Source organism: Vidua macroura, chromosome 13 (assembly GCF_024509145.1).
Source record: "Vidua macroura isolate BioBank_ID:100142 chromosome 13, ASM2450914v1, whole genome shotgun sequence".
Lineage (NCBI taxonomy): Eukaryota > Metazoa > Chordata > Aves > Passeriformes > Viduidae > Vidua > Vidua macroura.
This window is the reverse complement of record NC_071583.1, coordinates 3997963-4025635: the sequence shown is the minus strand read 5'-3', so window position 1 is coordinate 4025635 and position 27673 is coordinate 3997963. Positions and strand designations below refer to the sequence as shown.

Genomic DNA, 27673 nt, shown 5'->3' with positions numbered 1-27673 from the left:
TTAGTATTCCACTTACATTTCCTCCAAAGACAGGGAAATATTTCAAGTGAAAAATCTTGCTCATCAAGCAGTTGAAAACATTTCTCCTCACTGTGTTCTAGCCCTCACTTCTCTGAAGTCACTTTTCCCCTCCATCACACAGGCCTGGAGGCTGTCCAGGTACATCCCTGCAAGTATCCACTGGTACTTTACACTTCTTCACTGAAAAAAAAAATAATCTAAGAAAAAGCAGCTTTTAAAAGAGTAAGTTTTAATATAAAATACACAGGTTTGAAGAAGCAGGACCAGTAACATTTCATCCCAGAAAGCAATTACAGAAGCAAGACACTTGGATTTTAGAAAATGTGTTTAATTAATAATGCTCATTAACTACACAGTTTTAATCCATAAATACAGGTTAAAGTTGTAAGTACAAGATAAAGTTGTAAAGAAAAAATCTCAAATGTGTGATACTTATTTTTAAATTTATTTGATTTTTATGGCTGCCTCTTAATATACTAAAGATGTGGAAATCAGTGCAACTTAAAGAGCAACCAGACAAAAACCTCTAAAGGATGAAGGAGTTCTCAGCAGAGGGTATGTTCATCTCTACCTTGCACCTTCTTGTAAGAGGAACCACATCAGTCTTTGGTAATGTATTAAAACACCTCAAAGAGTTAATAGAGACAGACATTTAAAGGTTAGTACTGTTTATATTCCTATTCAAGCTGCAACACAAATTTCTTTTCTGTATTTTTTGTTTATTTTAAAAAGGACACTTAGGAAGTTTTGAGGGCTTGGAACTACAGACAATGGGATCTCTTCCTTTGCACTGAAGTCAGCAGCAATTCTGACACTGTCCTAGTGGGTGTAGGCATGGGCCTGATGTACTTAAGGAAGTGGGAGGAATGGATCCAGTTTGTACAATTCATTAGAAATTACTCATGACACTTCTTCATGGATGTACAGAAAGATAGCATATGAGAGCATACAATATAAAACCATAAATACTCCATCACCCTTAAATAAGAGGTGTTGAGTTTTCAGGGTTTCCTACTGAGAAATTTCTGATTCTAACCTGAACAAGGGCTTTTCTGAAATCAATACAATTAAAAGACATTAACATCATCCTACACAAGATTAGTCCCAATATAAATGTGTTCTCTTTAATTGCTCATTTAAGGTACCTTTTTCTATTTACATTTACAGTATGTGCTGTTGTCAGTGCAAGACCAGATTACACTGAACATCAGAATAAATGCAGTGCAATTCCTTTCTCTCTTGGGACAAAACCAGTGAGTAAATTTTAACGCGATAGGAATGTTTCAAAGTGAAAATTGAAAACACATTTCCCCAAGCCAGGATTCCTGTATGTGCAGCACATCTTGGAAAAGCAGAATAGCATCTCTGCGTGTTTGCTTTTCACTAAGTACAACACAGAAGAAAAAGCCAACTATCTCAAAGAAATGGAAACAAATATAATCAGGGTGAACAAACAAGTGGCCAAAATATATTTTTAGAGAGACAACTAAGAACTAAAAACACCAGCTCAACATGAAGCAATGAATCACGTATTTAGTGGTCAAGGCAACTGTTCAGGGTTGTTTTCATTTTCAGTAGCAATAGGCCAGTGTTAAATATCAGCAACTCAAAAGGGCCAACCCCATGTAGCACTTCTGCAGGGCTTCCACCATCCTCCTCCTTGTCTAGACCAGCTCAAAACACCAAATAACAACAAATGATCTTGGCATACAATGCATTCAATGCTTTCCACATCAGCCTTCAAAAGCACGATGCTCTCTGTGGGCTAGGAAAGAAAGAAGGGGGAAAAAAGGAATAGAAGAACATGTAAACTCTGTCAAGGAGTTGAAAAGATTAAAAAAAGAGAAGATAAAAATGTATAAATCAGTCAAGGGAGAACACAATGTGCCAACGAGGGATCTTTCAGAATAAACTGTTTGATAATATATTTATAGGGAGCCTAAAATATGAGATCCCTTAAAATCCTGATTGCAAATTGTTCCTCTCAATTAATACTTAAATTGGACAGTATGTAGCATTGAGAGTTACAAAGAGATTTGTTTAATTTGTTTTGTGAATCGGCACATTAAATACAAAACAAAATAGACTGTACAATGAAATTTTAAATATCTTTTGAATGATAGCTAACTTCTACATTGAAGGGACATAATTTAATGCAATGTCAGATGCTACGTTCTTAAGTGATTAATGATGAATCAGGCAAAATATTTCCATAGAAATACCCTATCACCATCTTGTTTTTCTAATGAAGATAGAAATGAACAGTACAAATTACTTACATTTATAAAAGATCACTTTAAAAGATGTGTGTGGAAGAAGTTTATGTATCTTTTCTAAAACTTTTGCTTCGCTTGCTGAAGAGGAATTCACGTTCCAGACTTGCACAACATCTTCACGGTCACGAACACTGACACTAACCCCTATTACTTCATCATCTGCACAGAAGGGGAAGAACCATCAAGGAATACTTTAAAAGTGAGACATGTCTAACTTGCTACTTATGTATTATGAAACAGTGCCCAAAAGCTGGAAAAAAAAATAAAGATGTGAAAAAAGGAGCAATCTCCAGTGAGGAAAATACCAATGTTGAAACCAGACAAACTAGTTACCAGAAAGAAGTTATTGGAAATATTACCTCATGTTTTTTTTTTATGAAGTGCCATAGGATTATTCAACTTTGCTATTAGCACTCTTAGACTTGATTAGAATGGAATCACAAGACTCCCTCCAGTAAGGTCAGCAATATGAACTACTAAAGACAACTTACCCACAGTGATGTCTACAAGCAGAAATGGGAGGATGAGAGTGAAACAACTAAAACCCCAGGAAAAGTACCTGGTGGAGATCAGACACCAGCTTTCCCAGACTTTGCTCTCTTTTTCCTTTACATTTTGTCAAGGCAGCAACAGGAAAAAAGAGAAAATAAAATTAATGAATTAATAAAGCCCCAGCCAGGCTGCTGCTGCTGCCAGTGCTGGTAACTCAGTGCTACACTGAAGAAGCCCTTTCTGGTGTGAAGTTCTCAGGATGCAGCTTTGTGGAGATCCATGCCACAGCTGGGAGCAGTGGCTGCTCCAGCTGTGAGCTCCAAGGCACAGCTGCTCTGTGCATCCCAAGGAAAGGGTCACTAACAATACACAAAGGTGGTGTCAGAAGCACAAGGCCAAGGGCAAGAGCCACCTCTGTGGACAGCAGAATATCATATATTTGCTTAAAGTGACCCCAAGACAACCCTAGCAGTATATAAAGGGTGTGAGAGACCATTTAAAAGGTTATTTCTGAACTGCTCTGTAAACCTGAGAAAGGCCATTCTTGTTCATGGAATGATAGCCAGTGAAAGACAATTCTTAACAGGCTATTCACTGTCACTGTAACAGCCACTTTTATCAAAACACTCATGCTTAGAAGAGAAGCAAATATGGTGAAAAGAATGATGGAGAAATGTCTCAATCATTACCTGCTGCACAACAATCTGTAAACTGCTCTCCAATAGTTGCTAGCAGTAGCTCTTTCCAAACTGCAGCCTAAGGAGGCAGAAAAATATTACATTCACATTATTATTTCTTAAATTGAAAGTTAGGTTTGCTAGCTCAGTTTTGCGTGTCTTCTCTTTCTGAGGTTGTCTAGAAAAAAATAAGTATTTTTTGTAAGTGCATGCTGTGTTATATAATTAATTGTTGGGTCTGTACAAGATGTTTCATCTGAGCCAAGGAGATGCTGTGCCCACGTTTGATGAAGAATGAAGCCAAAAAAAATAAGAAACAGAAAATGCTATTTACAAGGCACTGAAAGCTGGCTGAAGTTCACCTTCAAGCAAACCTTTCAGAAGTGACTGAGGCCATGTGGTGCACAGTTTGAGAGATCAAAAGTATCTTCATGTCAAAAAGGGGCTGTCATTCAGCCTCTGAAAAACAAGGCCTCTGGGGTCCCTAAATTCACTGCCCAGTAATTCAGGCTCTCCAAACCACTTGTCACTTCTGACAGTCTTCACACCTTGGATTATAGGAGGAAAAAGACAATTTCAATTTCAGTCTTTTGTGACCACTTGGGACTGTGGGGAAGGAAAGCTGCAGCTCACATACAAGGAAAAAGCCCACAGGCAAAAATCAATTAACTTTTGGCTGAAATTCTGAGTACCATCTTTCAGCATTTAATGCCTTCTGCAAGGCTGTCACATTTTTCTGACACTTCACTTTTTCTGTTTAAAGGTCTGATCCAGAGCACACTTACACACATAAACACCATGTGTGAAGAGGTCAAATCTCCTTTCTGTGACAGTTCACAGAAGTTATTCACATGCATTTGATTAGAGAGGCAAAGAGAAACACAGTTATTTCATTCGAGCTCAATATGCCAGAATAGACTTCATCTTTCACAATTTTAAATGAAAAAAATATATAATTTAGCATAGATTATCAGGAAAAGGTCTTTCTATTTTTCTTTGCCCATAAGCAAACAGTCTTAAGAACAAAGGTGATTATAAATTACCAAGTTTCTAAATTGAAACACTGTAGCTTTCATTTTTTTTATAATTCATTGCCAAATGTTATCTAAAGCAAGAGATATGTAATTATTGAAAAATAAACTTCTGCTCTTTGACTCTTAAAGGTTATGGAAGTTAAAGTAGTATTTGGTTGTTGTGTTGGGTGATGTAAGAAGTAAAAACCTTTACAACAGCTTTATCAAACAGAGTTTAAAGAAACTCCCTTACTAAACAAGGTCTGAGTAAAGAGTCAGTGTTACATACCGTACTTTCTTTAGGGACCTTCATTTTCCATATACCTCCTTTGGCATTGCTTCCTTCTTCCCTGTTATGGGAAATAGATCAGTGAAAATACACATTCAAATCCACATCTAGATAACTCTATGTTTGTGGTTTAATTTTCCCAGAAAAATCCCATCTGAAATGCAATTACTAACTCCAGGCAGCATGACTCTGACTTCTGACATCAGAGATAATTCTTTCATTGTTCATATGAAGTGTATCTCTCAACACCTAATCCTTTTCCTAAGTTTTGTGTGTTGGAAAACACTTGTATTTTCCCTGACTACAGACCATCTTTGAAGTGGCTGCACACTGTATGGGAACAAGCCACAAAACCATTTTACATTTTACTATGGTAACCTTTAATTTTGGAAAACCTCTGGCATATTTTCACAGAAGCAGCTTTTTACTCTTCCGTTTATTCCGTTTAATAAAAGAACACGAGCACACTTCATTTCGGTTTTATGACAGCTAGAAATTAATTGCCCTTATTAAAAAAAGACTGGAGCTGCCACGGGTCAGGGCAGATGTAAGCATTAAACTGCCTTGTAATGACAAAGGCACAGTGAACTAACCTGTGAGCTTCTCAAGTTTATTCTGTCACAATTCTTTTTCTAGGACTTTAAATTAGGGCTTCTAGTTTTCTGATAAAACTCTGTAAAGGCCAAATTAAAGGAATGACCTAAAAATTCATCTTTGGAATATCTGTACCCAGTGTGATACCTATAGAGATTCCTCAGGATCAATGGTCTCCCACCAATCCTGACAGATGCTGGGGAAAAGAGGGGGAAACTTTGGGAGGACTTCTTCAAAAATTTGCATCCTCAATTCTTACTTCAGGATTTCTCTTTCTTTCTAAAAGAAAAAAATATAAAATGCTGAAATTGGCCAATACACTGTAATGGTAATCTGAGAAAAGCTTCTTGGCAGTAATTATTGAAAAGTTAGCAAATTACTGATTAGGAGATCAATCTCTTGCAATCCCTTTCCTAAAATGCAAAATTACTTTGATAGGCTAAAAAAAAGTGTTTCATTTTCAAAAATTATCTTTGCATTTTACACCTCTAGTAGTCGCTTAACAAATGAAAACTAAAAATATTTTTAAAAACCTCAAAAAATCAAACCCCTAAATGCTCTCATTCATCCTTACAAAGATAGGAAGGCCTGGACACAATAGCCCAGTTGATTTATACAGATAACAATGTTTTTTCATACCCACTTTAGCTATCCTGATGAGTCACAGTATTTTCAGAAAAGTAACACAGACTTTCAGATGCATTTCACTTTAGAAAATTTACATTTCCAGTAGATTAGGACAGAAATCTTCTGTAGTAAGTCACCACAAAGTTAGACAACTATGATTAAGTTAAAGAACACTAATGCAATCACAATCTACGTAAATTATGCCAAAAAGATCAAAACTCTTCAGAAAATGCTGAGGTTCTCTGAGATGCAACAGAACTGCAGCAGGAAGAAGGGATGCAAAATTTGACTTCTGAAAGGAAAACACCAATTATTTATACTTTATTCCATTACTATCCTACAATCAAGTAGGAATTTGCTGCAATTAATCACCTCATAAAGTCTTAAATTACTTTTGATCCAAGGTGCACGGCCATGTACAGGCATATGAAGCATGGACTTCACCTGCACTTCTGCACACGTGAAAAAGGAGTGAAGGACCATCAGTTGTTTGCATCATTATTTCACCAGCTTCAGTTGAAAGAAAATAATGTGCAAGCTAAAACAATTTCAAATAGAAGTAACTTATTCTGTGTACTCCTAAATTGAAATTCAGTCATATTCTAATTTCTCAGCTTCTATTTCATAATCTATTTTTGTACACTCACATCCAGAGGTGGACAATGAAATTACAGTCTGTGTTTTTAATAAAGACTCTTTGGTACAAGTCACTTTTAAACTGAACAAGAACATCGGGGTATTTCTTTCATTGGTCTCTTGAGTTCAGGTGTTTGCAGCCAACAGAAACAAGACCCTCCTGTCCCACACCTTTCACTCCTTCAAGTTATTCCACTGCCTATTCCCAGAAATGTCTGGTGACAGCACACGTACCAAAGTGGGCGCCTTTCTCCCCTCATTAAATGGTAGCTACATCTCAGAGGCAAGTTTGTCACGGGAGGAATGTTGTTGTAGACACTCCAGAAATCCTTGAAAAGGAAAAATATTAGTTGCATTAACACAAGAGAGTGTTTAATGCAGATTTATTTCCTTGCTAATTTCCTCTGAACCAATTACACACATCCTTCTCCTGGAGAATGGGCACCTTCTATGTTATAATAAAATGCTCTGAAAGGAACTTCTTACAGAATCATTTCTACTTTTATTTTTTTTTAGATGCCAATCCTGCATACATGAAGGTGGAAAAAAGGGAAGCAGTCCAAATGTGGATTATCCTTTTGAATACAGAGGGGAAAAAAATCATCAAAACCAGAGTTACACTGGCTATGTCAGAACAAACCAGTACATAAAACTTCCATAGCATATTAAAAAGATATATTTATATTAAATATCCACCTTGCTTCACTTATGACTAGCCTAAGTGTCATTTTGTTTATCCTGAGTTACAAAAACACCACAAACAATAATGCTGGTGAACTAAATGTCTAACCAGCAACCAATTAGTTTGCCTGAGTGAAAGGTTTCAACCAGATGCAAAGAACCTGAGATGCAGATGTTAATACAGGAGTGGGGGAGAAATTCAAAGATTCACGTTACCAGGAACCATTGGATTACTTCCCAATGTTTCTGCTGGTAAAAGCAGAAGCTGTCAGGGAGGTTCAGGGTGGATAAAAAGGCACCCAAAAGCAGTAGTGAGCAACAGGGAGGGATGATTGAAAATAATCCAATCTCTTCTCTCTTTATCCAACAGATGGGAATAGAAAGGATTTTTAGAGACTTAAATTGCACCAACATGTGGTGATGCAATATTAATCATTAGTGCAACTCATTAAGTATTATCTAGATATAATATGTAAGTATTATCTAATACATTAAGTAATATCTAATACTTAATCACTAGTACAACTTTAGAAGCAAGGATTGCAACATTATGTGATAAAATTTTGTGGCCCTTGGCAACTCTGCCTAACAGCCATTACCTCTACCCAGCCACAAGAAGAAATTGAAGACTACTAAAATATAAAAACCTGGTATGAAATACCCATTTTGACTATGATCTTACTCTTAAATGCTTGTGTGCCCAAACCCTAAAGCTACTTGCAGAAGGAGCAGAGGTACACTGGCTGTGTAAACATTTGAGAGCTCTTTTTGTCCTGAACTAGGGATGTGGTTTGGAAGGTTTTGTGTTTGGAAATCTCATGCCATGTACGAAGTTGTGCAGACCTTCATGAGAAAGCCTTATTTAAAACTTCAGTAGATTGCTACAGGTGTGCTTCTCAAAGAGAAGGGTCTGGCATTACCCTAAAATTTCAGGGATTTAGTGAAATAGTCAGCTTAGCACAAAGGTGAGACAAATACCACTGTGCTACACACTTCATGCTAACAGAAATACAATTTTACTTGCAAGAGATACCCACTGCTAGGCAATGGCAGATGACAAAGACATGCAAAATTTCTCACTGCTGCAAGTATTACACAGTTTAAGAGTCCTTTAATTCAGTTTGCTAGAATCTGTTTTTACATACATACTCAAGGAGAGACACTCCACCCAAAAAAAAAAAAATCCATATGCTGCAATTTTTAGTCTTTGTGCAATTAATTTCTGTATTAGAAAAAGGAGAAAAGACTGGAAAGACATTTAAAGTACATCAAATATTCAATGTACTAGGAACTCAGGAAGGGTTAAGAATCCACATGCCCAATCCAATCTGCCTCCTCCTTTCCCCATCCAGAAAGACAAATGAAATTCAAACATTGACTCAGTAACACAAACACACAACACCAGTAACACTCACGTTTCACACCTCAGGTAAGCAAAGCCACAGGTGTGACTCATCCTAGGAGGAAAAATGAAACTTGAGGTGTGAAGTGACATTAATAACACGTGGCAGCTCCTGTAGCAGAGCCAGGCACCTTACCTGCACTGTTTGTACTGTATATATCTTCTTCAAATTTAATGCACATTCAGCTGCTGTTGTACCAGGAAGTGACCTTGAAGACAAAGTACTGATTAATTAAAATATTTATTTTATCAAGGAGGGAGAGAAGGGAGATGGAGAGGGAATGCAAATCTCATGAGTGTGAAGTTGAAACGTTTGCATGCAACTCCAAATTATCACGAATCATTTCAAGATAGGAGTTAAAGTTCTTTTATACTTGCGAATAAATTAATATTTGCCAGGTAATTCGTAAAACTAAACAGAAGTATCAGGAGTTTTAGCCAAGCAGCACAGTGCTGCCCTCACACCATCAAAGCCCTGCTGTTCACAGGCTACCAGAAGGGGACCGCATGATCGCACCCCGGAATTATTTTCAAACGCCTTTGAAAAGAATGCATTTGAATTGAAAAGTACACCCCAGCCGCCGTTTTTAGCATTTGAAGGCGCTGCCGGTGCCTCGCGCTCCGAAAAGCAGCTCACCCGCGCACCTTGCGCCGCGGGGCCCTCAGAGCGCGCCGCTAGGTGGCGCAGGCGCACAGCCGGCGGGCAGGCGGGCCCGGCCCGGCCGCCCCTTCCCTCAGCCCCGCGCCGCCCTCAGCCGCGGTCACAGCGCCTCGCTACCCCCGCAGGGTGGGACACGCACGGGGCTGAGGAGAAACACAAGTCCCACAGGTCAGGCTGTGGCGCCCAACGCACCCAGGGAACCTCCGTGACTTCCACTGCCGAGACTGATGCCTTCAAGCCGCATTTATCACCAACACGCCCTGTAAGCCAAGACATCCTTGGGCTGGTCTCGCTGCCAGACACCCTGGTACACCACAGGCGTGGTTCAGCTTCTGTAGCTCACCCTCACACTGGCCATCACCAGCCCCCACCTGGAGCTGCTTCCCTCCCTCAAGGGCCTTCAGGGGAAGCCATAAGAGGAGTGGTTGAGGTCACTTGGTGTGTTCGGCCTGGAGGAGACTGAAGGGAGATTTTGTTGCGGTCTACAAGTTCCTCAGGAGGGGAAGCAAAGGGGCAGGCACTGATCTCTGTGGTGACCACTGACAGGACGCAGGGGAATGGCTGGAGCAATGCCAGGGGAGGTTTAGGGTGAATATCAGAAAAAGGTTCTTCCTCCAGAGGGTGGTGAGGCACTGAACAGGCTCTCCAGGGAATGGTCACAGTCCCGTGGCTGCCAGAGCTCCAGGAGCACTTGGACGATGTTCTCAAGCACAGCCCCTTGGGGATGGTCCTGTGCAGGGCCAGGAGTTGGACTCAATGATCCTCATGGGTCCCTTCCAACTCAGGATATTCTGTGATTCTTTAGGCACACACAGCACCAGCTGCATCCCATCATCTGAAAGGTCTTTTCCAACCTAAATGGTTCTATTTATAACCTTTTCCATGACTCTTCAGTGCATGAGACATGGGATGGTGCATCCACACCCCCAGAAATCCCTGTGTTCCTGTCACTACACTAACATCCTAACACCCACCTTACAATTCCCAGGCACAATTTTGGGGGAATGAGGTCAAAATTGCTAAGGCACATTCAATTTCTTAGAACTAGAAACATTTTTCTTTCCCTTCAGAAGCTGAAATAGGATTTCTAAAGAAAAAGGAAGATCAAAGACAAAAGCAACCTCCCATTGTGTCTCAGAAGAGGAAACAAAAATGTGTAAAATTACTAAATCTGGAAACAGAAGGGTTTAAGGAAACAGAAGAAAACGCAGCTGTTGCTCGGGTACCAGCTGAAGAAAGGATAAAAGCAAACCAGATCTCAGCATCCTCCCTGATACATCTGATCAGCATGAAATATGTCCAGGGAAACACTGAAGCTGCTCTCAGTTGTTACAGATATAATTGAAGCTCTGGGCAAACCCTAGATATTCATGCAAAGGAAGAAATTTAATATGCAAAACTACTGAAACAGCGTCACATCTTCAAAAGTCTAATAATAGCTCTAAGGTTTTTTTCAAGGCTTCTATTAAAATAAGCTGCTTTAAAAATACATACAAAACCAGCAGAAAAATACCTCCCAACTTTTTCAGTATAAAGCAGGCAAATGAACATCTGCTTTACTACTTGCCTGTTAATTACCGAAACTAAGAACACATTTCCATGGTGGAACTGGCAGGAAACAAACAAAAAAATCAACAAGAAATCACCATGGCACAGCTTGAAGTCCAGTGGCTCATGAACTACGAGAGCTCCCATGAAAAAACTGGTAACTTAAAACCAGCAACAAAAAAAATCTGTATCAACGTGATAAAAGGAATTATCATAGTAAAGTTTGGAGGTCTGGGGTTTTTCGCATGCATGTTTTGGCATTTTATACACTCAGCATTAAAGAGCAAAAAGAGAAATTCAGAGTATTTTACAGAAACAGAACCAGTTAGATTGCTTTTGAAACCACACAAAAAAGGTAGTAAGCTCAAACAGACTTTAAAACTTATCAAGTGGTTTATTTGTCAGTATAGAGCAGTGGATTCACAATCAATTACCCCTTGTTCTTTTCTTGCTAACCATACTAGCACCTCCCTACTAATGCTTTGTTCCAAGTAGAATGGAACAGAAACAGGCAAAACCTGAGATAAATTTTGCCTCTTTTTGCCTCACCCCACTGCCCAAGAAATTACTTCTCTTCTGGACTATTTCTGCCACTGGAGGCTTAGCAGTCACCAAGGCATCTGGCATTACATATGCTGTACAACAGATACTATCATCACTTGATAGTCTTGTGCTGATACTGCCACTGAGTTGCTTCAATAGTAAGGTCTACTCAAATAAAAGATTAAAACTATTCTCTAGCTAAAGCCTTCAAAGGTTACCTAGATCATCAAGGTGGCCATTTAGCAAATTTAATGCCATTTAAAAGAGCAGCTAAGACAGGTAGACAGAATATACCACTCCAAGGTTATAAAATGGTTCATTTTGATAGTTGCAAATAATGTTTTCCAGAGAAACTGTGATGAGCTGGCAGAAAGCACCAACCAACCAGAAAATTACCTATTTAAAAAGTTATGGTGAGTGACCATTTATTCCTAGTAACCTGCCTGGTAAGTGCTCCAGACCCACCAGATGACAGTGTAATTTCAGCCTTTCATTCAACTCTGGAAAGTGTAAGTCACTTATGGATATGAGCATGAACACCCAAATGTTTTCATCTGAAAAACAAACAATCAAGCAAAACCAAAATCCTACTAAAATCCCATAATTGAGAAAATGATGATGCATCAATTTAAAAGTTCAGGATCGTTTGCTCCAGAATTTACACCTGCACTAATTTGGTTTAATGCATGAGTATAAGGCAGGGACAGTATTTTAAACAGACAGAAGAAAAAAGCCTTGAATTTCCTGCAAAATTCCAGACTGCTGACAAATCTGAGCTGTATTGTTTCTGTTTCACCCAGAAACTCAGCAGATCCACACAGATTACCACTCAGGAGTTCTGTGCCTTGAAACCCATGAAATTGTGATTTATTTTCTTTTTAGTTGAGTACGCATTTTAAGTTAAGTTTAAATTAAGTTAGGAGAAATGACAGATTATTTTCAAGTGAAAGAATCTGTAGAAATTCCTATTTCTGTAATTCTCCAGCAAAAACTTGCACTTTAAGGTAGGAGTAGTGAGTTGTGTACTTTACTAAAAACCTCAGTACGTGTACTACAAAACAAGACCCTGCAAATATTGACCCTCGAAATGAAGCCATTACAGGATTCTTCTCATTCAGATAATACTGCCATCAACAACACAATCAATCCAATATGCCCTACTGACCTGTCAGTTATTGCCATGGTGAACAACTCATTTCCAAGAACTCAACAGGCCCTGCCAATCCCCATGAGCACAGGAACAGGAAGGAGCAGGCACCAGCCTGGCACTGACAGATCCTCTGGGGGTGGAAATAGTTCTGTCACCACTTCACCTACAATTATACATCTGGGTTTCCCATGGAGAGTCTGCACATAAAACATTTCTGTGGTTCTCCTGGTCTGCCTGTTTCTGCCTGTTTCAGTGGCCCTGTGATGCCACTGCATCTTCAGAACCTTTATAGGAGAAAATTTAGTGCAGTATCAAGACTGAGTTGCCTAATCAGGCCAGACCCACTGTACAGCATCTCGTGGTGAATCACACAAGAACGTGGAAAGAGGAATAATCTCCACAAAATGAATCCTAATGCCAGCTTTCTTTGCTACTCCTTCATTATTCCAGCACAAATAAAGAACAAAGGATACAAAGATAAATTCCATTGTTTTATCCATGAATAAACCTGCAGGTGGTTGCACTTATGTTAATTTCTGATGCTGAACTGTAGCTTTTCTGTTATTCTGCAAAGAATTAAGTATAGAAGTTGTTTCATATGTGCTCACACTGGCCTTTGTTTCCCAGTGGGAATTTCATCACAGCTTTAGTGGAAGCTTTAAAAGCTGCCAAGCAGTTTTGAAAATACCCTTGTAAGTGCTTAGCCACAACTGCTTTTGGTATAAATAAGCAAAATATTTACTTACAAAGCATAAAGTCAAAAACATGCTGTGGAAACTAAATAAATCTGGTAATCCATTATGAATACAAAGACTGATTTCAAGCCATCAAAGCCTGTCAAAATGCACTTACTGGATTGAACATTCTTATAATATTAACCATCATTTTTTATTGTAAGCCACCTACTCATAAGCTGTAATAGATGAAATAGATGATCCTAGATAAATAAATTTTGCTATCGGAAAGAAGGGAAATTATTAAGTTTTGTTTCAAATATCTGCGGTGTTCAGTTAGGAAGATTAACACATTATTAAAATGGTTCAGTTATCAAAATGTATCTACTCAGCTTTATATAGAATTCATCTACAACATACAGAGAGAAAAATCAGCACATAAGGACAATACCTTATGTAAAAATATTTTGTCTTTCCTGGAGCAGACAAATAACACTGCTTATTTGACAATGTTTATAGGCACATACTTCCCCTCACAAAGATACAGAAGAGTTAAGCTATCCTTGCAAGAGAATTAAGATTATCTAAAGGGCATTGTTCAAAGTCAGGCGAGAAAACAGGGCAAGCAGGCCATGATCCTGCAAAATGATGGGAAACTGGGAGGAGACACAGCCAGGACAGCTGACCCCAGCTGAGCCAAGGGATATTCCAGACCCTCTGACATTGTGCTCAGTTAAAATGGGGGAAGGAGGGATGTTTGGAGTGATGGTGTTTGTCTTCCCAAGTCACATGGGATGGAGCCCTGCTCTCCTGGAGGTGGCTGAACACCTGCCTGCCCATGGGAAGCAGTGCATTAATTCCTTGTTCTGCTTTGCCTGCGTGTGCAGCTCTTGCTTTCCCTATTAAACTGTCATTATCTCAGCCTATGACTTTTCCAGCTTCTACCCTTCCAGTTCTCTCCCCGATCCCACTGGTGGGGGAGTGAGGGAGCATCTGTGTGGTGCTTGGGTTTTGTCTGGGGTTAAACCACACTATGTGATACCCAGGCTAAGTGACAGTTGGGATTTGCAAAGTTTATTAAGTAGGATATTTGCATCATGTCCACATGTACATCAAAAAGTATAACCACCTTCCCAGCTTTGTATTTACACAAATATCACACCCAGATCCACAGCCCCAAATCCCATTAAGGGATGGTTTCAAGGGATGCATAAGGTGGCTTGTTATCCACGACAGCCCAGTCTTTGATGGTCAGGTCACTTGACTGTTCCTTTTGTGCAATTCTGGTGTTGAATGTGCTACACAATATAGTGACCAGATTGGTAGTGTTCATATTTTGTTATAATCAATGATGCATATTGACACTTCATTCTGAAAAATAACTGAAAGACTGTACAATGTAGAAAACCTAAGAAGGCAACTTTTCCTTTCAGAGCCAGAAGCCACTATAAGTAGAACCAGAGTCTTCCTGAGATAAGCACGAGTGTAAAGAGCTACCAGCATGAATCAGCTTCCCAAGGTGGCACCAAAAGCCCCTGCAAGCCTTGCTGAAATTCCCCCTGCTCCCTCACATCACTGCAGGCAAGAATCCTACCAATGAGACATGTGGGTACGAGCTTGGAAATCTGTAGAATGGACAAAATAAAGGGCAAATGTAAACTCATGTTTTCCAAACTTCTAGCACTTGACATAGGAATATTTTAAAAAGGAAATCTCATTTGTCTTAAGAGTAAAACACCTGCCAGCTTCTCTGCACCTTTTTTGGAACTGCTGACCTGCAAGCATTTCAAGATCACAGACAGGATCCTTTATGTCAAACTGGTGAATAATATTCCCCCAAAGCTTCCATCATGCTCATTTTCCTAAGGCATTTACGGGGTGAGATAGCAGAGAGCACTATCAGATGGTTGCTATTTCAGACACGGATACCAAGAAAGGCTTAGCACTAACGGGAAATGCAGATGCCCTGTGACATGCGTGGGATGATGGCAACGAACCAGGACCTGGCCACAGGATGCCAGCCTCCAGATGTTCAGCCTGTGCCAAGGCATTCACAGAAACAAGTGCTGATGTAGATAAAACAAAAGCATTTACTTCTAAAGCAGGGGATGGATCCAGTGCTGCTACGATAAAAGCAAGGCCGTGAACCCCAAGGGTAGCACATCACTGGTTGCTACAGAAAGTACCACTTAGCTGATGGATATTTATTTTAACAGCATGACTTAATGAAGAGATATGTTTTAGAGATCTTAAAATTGTATGTCATGGATCTCTCTCACAGTAATTTAATATAAAGAGATAACTATGTATCCATCTCAACATCTATTTATCCTTAAGCATCACTTCTTCCTGCTTTTTTCTGCAAGTACGGGGTAAAATGTAGCAGCAGTCAAAAATCAATACCAGTTCCTGAGGAAACAGCACTGCTCCATGCTAGGTACTACTGAAGTCAGTTTTAAAAGTGCCCACAGTTATATTCTACAGAAAGTCCAACTGATACAAGCCCAAGACTCCATCAAATCCCTGTGGATGTACAAATAAATGTCCCAGCCTCTTCTGTGGGGCTCTGCAGAGAGATGTGAACTTCCACAGACAGTAAATCAGGATCACAGTTCCATTTCTTGTGTGCTTTTTAATGCCTCAAATGATTTTTGAGTGTAGAAAACACGTCTTGTTTGCTGTCATTCTTGTTTCCTGTCATTATTCTATCCCTGTTACTGGTAAACAAAACACAATTTTATGTATTTATGGTCCCACTTTTTTTTCTTATATATACACTCTTGGATTTTTAAGTTAAGAAACAACAGTACTAATTAAATTTATTTACATGTGATCTAAAAAGTAAAAGAAAAAATCTATTGAATAAATAAATAAAGAGTGCAAAGCATTGTGGAAGACTTAAGAAAAAAAAATGAAAAGACTCAGGAACTCAAAATGTATTTTAACTGCTGACCCTGATTATAAAAAATAGACCTGCTTATCTCCACATGGCTTATGTAAACAAAGACCTGGTTGGTGATTTGATTAAACATCAGTTCAAATGATGCTTTTTAAAAACAAAGAAGCAGAAATTCAACTTAGATCCCGAACCTGACCATAACTGCGTCACAACTGCAAAAGGAATAATCAGAAATAATTGCTGGGTTTATTTATTAGATTTGATTTACTGGACTTGTTTTCAACAGTTCCTTGTTATTTCTCTGTCACAAGTTGGAAAGTTACCAGAAAAATAACTAAAGAGGAGAATTTTACCAATAGCATGGGGCAGTATATTCAGTGGCAGAAAAGCTGATAAACTTGCCTTCTGGAGTGGAGGGAGAGGAGAAATACACCCAAAAAATTGAGAAAAGGAAACTGTAGATTAAATAACGAGATGCTAGAAAATACATGCTAGGAAAACAACATCAAATGCTGGTAAGAAACTTTCAGTTTTGACTTTGGCACTTCTTCCCTTTGCCTCGCTGTGTGCACCACAGGGATGAGCTCCCTTGGAAGCCTCTTTCCACGGCATTAGCCGCTCAAACTTCAAGCAAATGAGATGTAATAAGAACCTGCAGGTAATTAATAAATTTAGCTAATCCTTCAAAACGTATCTCTTCGGATTTTAAGAACTGATCACCTGCGGGAGACAAACCTGATATTAAAGAGTTGTAAGATTCGGCATGTCACGGTGGGTGGGACCGGCTCCATCTGGGGCAGCAGGGCACAAACACAGCAGCACAGCGCGACCTTTACTCTTCTATTCCCGGGGCTGGCGAGCGTCATCTCTAAAATTTAGAGCTCAAACCTGCACCGACGGTGCCTGGACCAATGTGTGTCCGCTGAACTACAGAACCGAAAGCGTTTCCAGACCAGTTTCACCACGCGGAACCGCTCCCGACCCCCTCGATGGGGACAGGCACCGGGACAATCCCTCGCACCAGCACGTTTCCCATTCGCAGCCCAGCATTAACTTCCCGCATCCAGTCTTTGGATAATCCCAGAGGTGCGCATCCCTTCCTAGACGGATTTGGGGGGCTTCCCCAGCTCCACTCACTTGTCCAGCCAGAAGGTCCACGGCGAGTGCAGCGGCAGCCCCGGCGCGTCCCGCCCGGGGGGGCTGAGCGCCATCTCCGCGGGCGGGCGGGGGGGCGAGGGGCGGGACGGGGCGCGGGGAGGGGACAAGGGACGCTGCGAGGAGGGGGGCAGCGGGACTCGGGCTTGGACGAGACACAGGGGAGGGACAGAGAGACGGGGACGAGGTGCGATGGGAAGGACAGACAGACAGGGAAAGGGCAGGGTGATGACAGAGATGGGCCAAGGGACCATTGGAGAGCACGGGTGGCTCCACAAAGGGGCACAGGCGCTCGCTCCATCCCGTTACTGCCTCTCCTGCGGGGCACAGCTGGAGGGAATCGCTGATCTTCTTCCTGAGACCTTTACAACAACCCACGGCCACGAGGGGCACACGGGGTACCCGTGCACGGCGGCGCTGCTGGCAGCCCCTTCTCTGCACGTACACAGGTCACACCGCAGACCTGACAAGTCTCTGGGGCTGCCTCTTTGAGCAAAATAACCTTTACTCAGTTTGGCTTGGCAATGCTGCCCAAAACACTAAATCTCTCTAGAGCTCCCACTTTTAGGACACAAAACCCTTGCACGTTCACACGCGCTGCTGGCAGCCCCTTCTCTGCACATCCACAGGTCACACCACAGACCCGGCGTGTCTCTGGGGCTGCCTTACTGCACAAAATAACCCTTGTGCTCAGTTTGGCTTGGCAATGCTGACCAAAACACTAAATCTTTCTAAAAACCCAGGTTTTAAGACAAAACATTTTCTCCATTCACACAATGAAGGGATGGCTACTGTGCAGACTGACCATGGATGGAGGCAGTGCAACAATGAACCTTTCCCGACTTGGGGGATAATAATTTCTCTGCTTTCCCATCTTCTCTACAGCCCATTGGCTTTACAGGGAGATGTTCCTCACAATCGAACATGGGCATGTGCAAAACCCCTCACATTATTTTTAGAATAGTACTTTTTAAATTAAGATTCTCCCCATTGGGACTGTGCACAGTAGTAAAGTTAAACACCCACATAAACGATAACAGGATCAAAGACCATGAATCACATAGATTTCTTTGCAGGCACATTTAGTAGGATGAATAATTTTATATATACTTCATCCTAAAAGAAAAATCAATAAAGACACACTCCTTTAAAGAAATAAAAATCTAACAGTAAGAAAGGGCAGAGTTTACCCATAAAAAGCAGTCTGCACAGTGACAATGAAGAAACACAAAAAGTTAATGATTATGTTGTACAGATGGAAAATGCAAACTGCCAGTCCAAATTAAATAAGATCTGCAAAACCAGTTGCACCATCTCTTGCAATTTAATTTATTCCTCTTTAAATAGAAGGCAAGCTAATGACCATTTGGGAGAGCTTGGAATCTAAAAGTTCATTGGTTTGCCCACTCTGAGTGTTTTTTCTCTATTTTAATGATGAGCCCACCAAAAATGTTAATCCTGAAAAAAGCCCTACAAATAAATGGCTGTATCTAGGCACAGATTTTCTTAGAAGAGCTGGAGAAGACAGGAGGAGAGGAGGAGAGTGTTAATTTCTTATGACCCAAAAGGGCCACATCTTGCCTCTGTGACTGCCAGTGTCACTCTCCACCCCTAACACATTTTTGGTGTCCTCTGCTGAGGTTGCCAACACAGTATAAATTTTGGATATGCAGCAGCATCACTGTGGAAATACGGCCAACCCCACCAGACTGCATTACAAAAACTAACTTTGAATCCAGCACCTGCCTCTGATAGAACCCCACACTTCAGTGAAAAGCTCCAGATTCCATTAAGAGGAAGCTGCTCATCAATTAAAACATTACAGCTGATGCTGAAAACAAATCATTCTGTTATAAACACCCTGGGCTGCAAGGAACACTATAGAAATAAACCCCCTGCACCTCTGAGACAGAGTGAGAGCCAGGAGACACAGCCTGTATCATTATTCCAAATGCGACATGCAAAGCCTCCATTTATTCCTTATTTACGTCGGTAAATACCAGGTTTCACAGTGGCACAAGGAACGTTGTGGGAATCTCAACTAACAGTAAATTAATTTGGTTGTGGAGGAAGGGCAATCACAGGATGCACCAAATTAATGCATCCTTTGCCTATAGAGACTTCTAAGAAGTCGTGACATAGAGGAAAAAAAGAGTCTCCTGAGATGAATCTCAGAAGGAAAAATGATCACAAGCACAGCATCCTGATTCTGCTCAGCTACCTCATGCTGCCAGCACACCTTGAGCGAAATCATTTCAGAGATTAAAAATCCCAGGAAGTTATTACCGCTTTCAGAGAGGTATTTATAGGACTTGAATTAAAAATGTATTTTATCGGTGTTTGCTACATATTTGGAAGGTTTCTTTTCAAGGAAACCCTGGTGATGCCTCCTCTGCTCTTGTACCTTCTCAAGCAGCTTTACCAGAAGCAGACTGTGTTATGGTGCAGAGATGAGTTGCTTAAAGCTCCCCACCACAGAAGAGATTCACGGCTCCATTCCTCACACCTCCTCCCAGCCACATCTTCCTTCCCCTTGCAGGGCTCGCCAGGTAAGTTGCTAATGTTCTGCTAAGGCCTTACAAAGCAGGACTGTGGGGCAGAGCGGGAGTCGGCTGGTCGATTAGCTCAGCTCATTTCCAATGGCTAACAGCTGAAATTTTCCCAGGGAACAACTGGGGAGAAAAAAACCCTAACAAACTGGAGTGGGGAATACTGCTCTGCCCCCTAGTATGTGCTCCTAGCACTGCTTGTCTGCACCCAGTTTCAGACACATTCTTGCCACACAAAGGCCCAAGCTGTCCCATGGGGGCAAATTAGAGCTGCAGAAGGCACATTATAGCCAGAAGAAACAATAAATACTTCATACCCCTTTCCGTGGTTTTATTTAAGATTTAAATCCCTACCCTTATAATCCTTGCTGATCCCAAAATCTTGACAGCAATGGGTACATTACATGTGCTTGAAACATTATTTGCCTGTTCCAGTAGATTTTGCTGTAGTCCCTGCTCCCAGCTAAGCAGGAAATCCCCCTGCTACAATACAATGGTGTTTTGAGGGGGCAGAATGCCTCTTAAAACCATCAGGACCTTCCTTTCCCCTGCTGACAGTTGTGCACCATCACTGTGGCAACTGCAATGCCTGCATACATAAGAAATATTAGGCAAGCATTAGGCTTATTTTAGCTATATTCTAATAGTGTAGCACCTGGAAGGGAGGAAGGGAACAAGCACCATATGAGCAGTCACAGAGCATTTCCACCCTGGAAGTGTTCCACAGCTGTCTGAAGCGACAGGTACCGCACCTCAAAAAGCATCTAAGAGATCACCTGGGTTTGTTCAGTGCTGCTGACAAAAAAATGAATGGTGTGCAACCTTAGCTAGACCTCTGTCCAGCTGAAGATCCTCTTTTTCACTCTGGGATGGAGCTGGTTGGAACATAAACTATCCTGGACTTGAAGGATGGCTGGAGCACAAGCCTTGGCTGCTGTGCCCAGCTGCTGCTGCTGCTGCCTCACAGCCTGAGCCAACAGCCATGAAATGTAATTTCTCTACCAAATGCTGGTGTCACGATCACTTGCTCTTGAAACACTGCCTGGGACTTCAGAAGCATATTAAGTAACACAGGAGCTGTTCCTGAGAGGTTCCCAGGAAGATAAACTGATCATCTGAAAGCCGAAGCAGAGGTGAGGATGAAGGGATTTTAGTTGATATTTGCTTCCAGAGGCTTAAATAAATGTTTTTTAAACCCTAAAACACAATATTAAAGTGTTGAATCCCAATGCTTTTGGCAAAAGCTCCCTCATCTAGGAATGATTTCATATCAGCCAAGCTGTTAAGCAGAGGTTGTCATGGAAACAAGTTTTATTCAAATGATATGGCCAGAGATATACTGTATTTAGTGAGTTCTTCATTTGCTGCATATTGGGAACATGTCAGAACTAAATGATATTGCATAACTTTGTTTTCTTAAAAACAACCTGGCTCACTGCCCCTGGTTTTCTGACAGGCTTGTGTCCAGTCCTGCTGGGGACAGAAGGTTTTCCACACAGTACCTGCTCCACAGAGGAGGCTCCTCAAGCAGCTGGTCCCTGCAAGCTCCCAGAGAAGTCTTCCTTAAATACACGAACCTGCCCAAGTCAAACAAGCAGAGCAACCTTTCCTCAGCTTCTATAACTGACATGACCATTTGGACATTACTAGTCCAAAAAGAAGTGCAGTTCAACCAGATCCTTTCCTCCCTTAATAAAAAAGTTCCTTCAGATGCATTTTGAAAATCTAAAATCTATAAAAGTAAAGCCAGTTCATGTGGTGGTGGGCATCTCATAAGTGTCCTTGTAAACACAGGAATCCTATTAACTTACTCTTGGTGACAATGACAGAGCAAATCTCAGAAAGGACATGTGCACACTAAATTTGTACCTCTGCTTTTTTAGCTGTGAAGCCATTAAAAAGTACAGGAACTTTGTCCACATCCTAGGAGTAAATGCATTTTTTTTTAATATATCCAAAATTAAATGGAATCATTCTTGCTCAAGTTATGAACTAAAATCAAGTCAGCTTTGGCCAGGACACTGTGTAGAAACTTTATCCTGAGGAGTGAAAACAAAAATGAAATACAGAATTGGCTCCAAAATCACTCTCATGGAAACCACTGTGCAGACTTTATGGAGTAGCATCCAAAGGAAGGTGGTTTAACATCTCCCAAGGGACCAAGATTCCTGATTGCCCAACAGAAGCTGAGCATTAACAAAAAGGTAAACAAAAGTAAAACCTTACCCTTAAAGTTGTTACATAACTGAACATTCTGTAAAATGCTTCATGGGAAGGAGATGGCACCTCCTGTGAAAATGGAACAGGAGCTTCCTAACTTCTGGGGAAGGTGATCCTAGATTTCTCCAGGCTTTCTAATTACAGTTAATAAAGGAAAAAATGGGTCCAATAGTTCTTTTGGTACATTAAAAGCAAATCACAGGATGAAGTTCTGCCAGATACAAGCATGAAGAAGGCAGTACCTACCTCAAGGTAGTGTACAAGTTGGAAAGACACCAGTCTTTTCAGGATCCTTGATGCATTCCAGAATCACAGCTCTCTCTGGTTACCACCACTTGTGAAGGAAGGCTGAGCCTCATCCAAAACCCTTTTAAGTTAAATAAGGGCATAGATTGACTTCACCATGCTTTAGATTACATCTTTATTTCTTTACCTAGCCATCTTTGGGGAGCTGAACTGGCTTAACCCAGCATCCAATCCATGCAACAGGTATTAAGAGACTGGAATTTCTTACTTAGCTTTGGATACTGGGCTTCTGCTTTTGTCCTTCCCTGTTCCCCACACTTGGAAAGCACTGGGGCTCTCTGAGGTGCTAAAGAGATGCCCATCAAAGGTGAGGTCAGGAGCATAAATGCAAGAAACCTGACAGGTCTCAAAGTTACATGTTGGAAACAAACTCCAAACATCTTGCTTTCCCCAATTTTCCAGTAAAATATCTGCAGTGTTTCACTTAGATATTGCTTCCCCAAACATGAGGATTCCAAAACAGCACCATCCTCAATGCTATTCTGTGTCATAATGTTATTGGCACCACATCTGGCACTGGCTTTGATGTGGAACATGAGCTTAAATACTGATCTTTTTTTTACAGGCTCCCCAGTGTACAGCTGAAGGAAACAATGTGCAAGAGTCACATCCTACACACTGCACAAATCATGTTAGCCTGGACTGCAGAGTGAGTCTGGGATGGAAACCCCCCACTGCTATGGATATTGTAAAAAATAAGTACATTCTAATAGATAAAAATTACAAGACATAGTATTTTTATACGAGCTCGCTGACCTATGCAGGGTCATTCCATTTCCTGCATCACGCCAGAGCATTTGGTACCTGTCCAAGCCAGCAAAGCGAAGGCCCCCTCTGGAAATAAACCACTAGAGGGAGACTGACTTCAGCAATGGAACACCCACAGGGAGAGAATCCTGCACATCCATTTAAAAAAACAACAAGATTTGGGTCAAAACTGCTCTTTGTGTTTCTTCTTCACACATAAAAGTGGCTGAAATTAAAGGGTCAAGTTTGGCTTCATCAAGGTAAATTGAGGGAGCATCATGTAAATGGGATCAGGCCGTCACGTGTTCTTCTACTGTTTGTAAGAGAGGTTAGGCCAATTCTATTAAAAAAAAAAAAAAAAAAAAAAAAAACACCACCAAAAAATAACCCAGCCACTGAAAATACTAATAGCTGTATCCTAGCAACATCACGGATTCCATGTGGACTTTGTTCTGGAGTCTACAGTCCTATTTCATCAAAATTATTGACTTTCTCAAAGTCTCTAAACGACCATCAAAAAAACTGTTAGTGCTTAAAAAATACAAACATTTAATTAGTCACATTAATAAGAAAAAACTAAGAGCAGCATTGCGTGCTAGCGCTCCCTTTTCATGGAGCTCAATTTAGCTTCCTTTGAAATCAGTGTCAAAATTCCCACTTTATTCATTGGTAGCAGAGCCTCTCCTTCGAGGAGAAAAGCTGGAAATGGCCCTACAGAACTTGGCAGATGAGGTTTGTTTCCAGGCTGAGCTCACACATTGCACGGGTAGAATTCGTACAGCTCTCCGTGATCCTCCCAGTCATCATGTCCTTATTGCAAAGGTAAATCAATTGGCATGCCAGTGGCACCCAGAAGCTTTCTACAAGCCTTCTGTGCTATGCATATAACCAGTGTCCTTTTTTCTCCCTAAGCTTTGTTTTTGTTTAACCCCAAAAAACTTCTTCAAGATCTCAAAAAATGTAGAATCCTGCTGGATCTTCCCAAAAGCCCAGGCCCTGCTTCTCTCAGGTATGAAGATTTCAGGTTTAACACAGCTCAGGGAGGTTTTTTCTCATCAGTTCTGCATCACTGAAGTGAATTTTGTTAGATAAAATGCAAAGGCAAAAGGCCAAATAAATAAAAAATGAAGGGACCCAGCCCTTCCAAAGAAAAGCCCTTTGCACAAAAGGAATGCCTAAGAATATACTCAATCCCAAAGAAATAAGCTCTTACCCTTATCAACTTGAATGATGATCCAAGGAATCCTGGGCATTTTGGCATATAACTCAGGGTTTAGGCAGACTCAGATTTTGGTCACAATTTTCACTTAGATCCAAAGTACATCACAGCTTTTCTGACAGTTTTCATCTGTTACTCCAAGCTCTGCTTCAACAAGTTAGCAACACCTTTTACCAGAGAGAAAGCACTATTAAAAGAATATTTTTCTTTTCATCATTCTGCCTTAAAAGTCCAGTTGATTGGATAGTCTGGTGAAAAAGTATTTTTCACGCTTTATTTAGCCCAAAAAGTTGGTTGAGACCCACCAACACCTTAAAACTGCAAAACCTTTTAACGTGCTATTCCTCCAGTTCAAGGTGAAATGACAAGAGAGCGCCTTTGTTGAAAAAGTGATTTAAATACAGAAGGGTCAGCTAGTGACTTTCAGCCTGTGAGCATGAATCTGGTGATGGCTGGATTTGAATTCCAGGCATGGCACTGAACTGTCTGTGCTGCTCCAGCAGCGGTGGTGGAGAGCTTTGAGCTGACCTCGCGGTGTCACGGGAACACTGCCGGATCATCACTCCACTCCAACACCCCAGCAAGGGTGTTATCTCAACAGACAACACCCATTTAACTCTGAATTTAGCATTCAAGCAGTGCTCGTGGACTCTCTGGTACAGTTAAATCTCACAGTTTTAGTCACACCAAAGGTTTTACTTTGCTCATCCTTTCGTTTCCACCAGCTGTGGGGGGAAGGGGCCATAGGCGAGGAGAGGATATCCATTTGCAGAGAGTGCCAAAATAAGGGAGTACTTCTGGCTCCATCTAAGCTGTGCACAGTGTAAACCAACAGGAAAGGTAACAAATAAGGACAATGGAGCAGCAAAGAAATCCAATTTCAGATTTTATCTACTCAAATTAAAAGATGGTATCAGAAAGTACTTCCAGCACCTGATATAACTCTGCCTGATGACTGGATTAATTCCAAAACTGCTCCAATGAGAGAAACTAAATAAAAATTTGAGAGTTGTATACCAAATTCTGCTCCTAGTTATGCCTTGAAAGAGAGCTGTTTGGCTACTTTATACCTGGGTAAAAGGGGAGGAAAAAAGTAAAATACACAATACGGATGGAGATGCTTTGGTTAGCCAAGCAGATTTGAAGGCTCTCTCTAGCATTTTGTAGGAGTAGCAACCTCAGCCTGTTGGCCAGTTGCAATGGGATTGCTTTTGATGGTAGACACTGCACACAATGAGTGGAGAACAGCAAGGGCTGAATTTATATGAAGAAAATAAAAACCTGCCTTCACAGTGGCTTTGCAAGCAAACTTTCAGTTGTGTATTGCCTCCATTTTTTTTAACCCAGTGAATTTTCTAGACAGACATTCACAGTAGGTCCATTCAAAAGCAAAGAGAGGAGAGCAATGGAAATAATTTGGCTCATGACCAACATAGCCACCTTTTGTTCTGAAGCTGCCCACACTGTCCATGATGAATTTCCAGCTGGGTGCCAAAGGCCATTTCACTGTGATGGGGGTGGTGGATTCATCCTGTACAGATGAGACAGCACAGCCTCAGTGCAGGGAATGTGCTTTGTGAGGGTTGATGTCACACACAGGGAGATGTGACAACAGTGTGTAAAGCCTGGTGTTGCCTGCTTGTCCCACTGCCTGGTTTTACCTCACCCTGTGGAGAGGCTGCAGCATGCACATGTACACATGGAAGCAGGAACACATTTATTTCAGGACTTCACAGCCCTTGCTGCTAACGAAGAACTTGGGCCTGAGAAGCACTTCAGCAGCAGAGCCAAGGGCTGGCAGTGCTCCTAAAGGCAATAAGCTGCTTATCTCTGGCCTAAGGAGTTTATAGCACCCATGTATCCCCAAAAGCTCATTAGCTCTTCAGCAAGCAGCTGAGACATTGGATGCACAAGCAGAACAGCAGTGGCTTGAGTTTGCTACAGCACAGATAAAACTTCTGGGCTTGGCTAGTCTGCAGCAGGCTGGTTCAATAGCCTGGAGCAATCCCACTTATGTATAAACTGGAGAAAGCCTGATCTTGTGAAATGCTCCTTAGTGTCTGGCTTTGCTGGTAGAGTGTGTGTAGCTAAAACTCAGCCCTGCCACAAGACTGCACCCACCTCCCTGGTACTCACCAAGAGCCAGAACTGGCTTCTGGCAGCGTCCCCTGCCACGTGCCCTGACACAGCCTCACGTTGCAGCTGCTTCTCGCTCACCCTGCACTTCTCCATCACTCACTGCCTCTGGGACAGAGGGGTGGGAATGCAACCCAAGCAGCTGGCCTGCATCTCATGGAAGACAATTATGGATACAGGAAGAGAAGGACAGGCAAATCTGTGCCTGGGGAGATTTTAAAGGAATGGCTTTTCGTAACTCTCTCGGCATGTCCATGGGACTGGATAGCAGCTATGAGCTCCTGTAGAAAGCCATCATGTCAGGGATATTTCCTGTCTCACAGCAGCTATTCCCCGTGTCACAGGGGAGGTCTTCCACAAAGGAGCTGCTTCTGAAGAATAGTGTGTCACCAACAATTCAGCAGGTTAAGTTTAGCAGAGACAGTGATAGAAGTGAGCAGGAAGGAGCTATTCTTCCTCTCTGCTTTTCTTCCCTCTCCATTGAGCAAAGCCTTTAAAGACCAGGTCACTTTGCAGAAGGCTACAGAAATTTTAGCAAGTGGCATGCATGGAGGCTTTCACAGCCATGATACCTGTGTCTGGTTATTTCCAGTCAAAATAATCTCCTACTCAATTATGGAGAAGAATAGAGAAGCTCAGCCTGACTCACAATCACATGGGGGAAAAATGAGAGGAGTTGTTCAGGTTCAAAACGTTCATCTTGCTGTGGAGGAGGATTAGTACTGCTGTGGAAGGAGGCTTTCTCTCCCCCTGCAACAGCACAGCACTAAGGGATGGAAAAGACCCGAGTCCACTTCCCTGCTGTGCCAAATATACTCCTCCGTTCTTCCCTCCTCCCTCCCCAAGAGAGCATATGAAGTATTAAACAGCCAGGAATAAGCCCTTGAAAAATGTGATCGCTAGCTGTCAGATACCCCTCTGTCACAGATGCAGCTCTGTGACTGTTCGCCTGCACATCCTCCACTGCCATCCAGGAAATCAGGATTCAACAGTGACATTAATAGTCCCATCCACTCTGGTGTCATCTGTACATTTTGCACTACTGTGCTAATAATTATGGGAACAAAACCACATCCAAAATTCTTCATTAGTGTTTCGCTGAGCACAGATCTGGGCTCTGCTGGCCCTTGCCCTTCCCAGCCTGATGGCAGTGCCCAG

At 41.5% G+C, this 27673-nt stretch overlaps 1 protein-coding gene and 1 long non-coding RNA gene across 6 annotated transcripts; one reads left to right on the top strand and one right to left on the bottom strand.

Moving 5' to 3' along the window:
• Positions 1-339: 339 nt before the first annotated feature.
• Positions 340-17394, bottom strand: EIF4E3 (eukaryotic translation initiation factor 4E family member 3). Of its 5 annotated transcripts, none has more exons than XM_053989711.1 (7): positions 17321-17394; positions 8845-8917; positions 6860-6954; positions 4769-4829; positions 3479-3545; positions 2301-2456; positions 340-1786 (listed from the first exon to the last, which is right to left on the bottom strand). In XM_053989711.1, exons 1-7 carry the CDS (start codon positions 17392-17394, stop codon positions 1755-1757), a joined length of 558 nt encoding a protein of 185 aa, XP_053845686.1. In that variant the 3' UTR covers positions 340-1754. The 5 variants fall into 5 exon arrangements, with proteins under 5 accessions (XP_053845686.1, XP_053845685.1, XP_053845688.1 ...); XM_053989710.1 differs by lacking the exon at positions 17321-17394 and adding an exon at positions 16919-17051; XM_053989713.1 differs by lacking the exon at positions 17321-17394 and adding an exon at positions 9346-9373.
• Positions 17180-21808, top strand: LOC128814129 (uncharacterized). Its single transcript, XR_008439270.1, has 3 exons — positions 17180-17269; positions 19755-19887; positions 21344-21808. It is a non-coding gene; the product is annotated as an uncharacterized LOC128814129 (long non-coding RNA).
• The last annotated feature ends 5865 nt before the right edge of the window (positions 21809-27673 follow it).

Excerpts from the sequence above, each read along its gene's own strand:
- EIF4E3 (XM_053989710.1), bottom strand. The coding sequence starts at position 17,049 with ATGACGCTCGCCAGCCCCGGGAATAGAAGAGTAAAGGTCGCGCTGTGC. Across the intron at positions 4,830-6,859 it reads GGAGAAAGGCGCCCACTTTG|GGAAGAAGGAAGCAATGCCA; the intron begins GTACGTGTGCTG and ends TTCCCATAACAG. Across the intron at positions 3,546-4,768 it reads AGGTCCCTAAAGAAAGTACG|GCTGCAGTTTGGAAAGAGCT; the intron begins GTATGTAACACT and ends CTGCCTCCTTAG.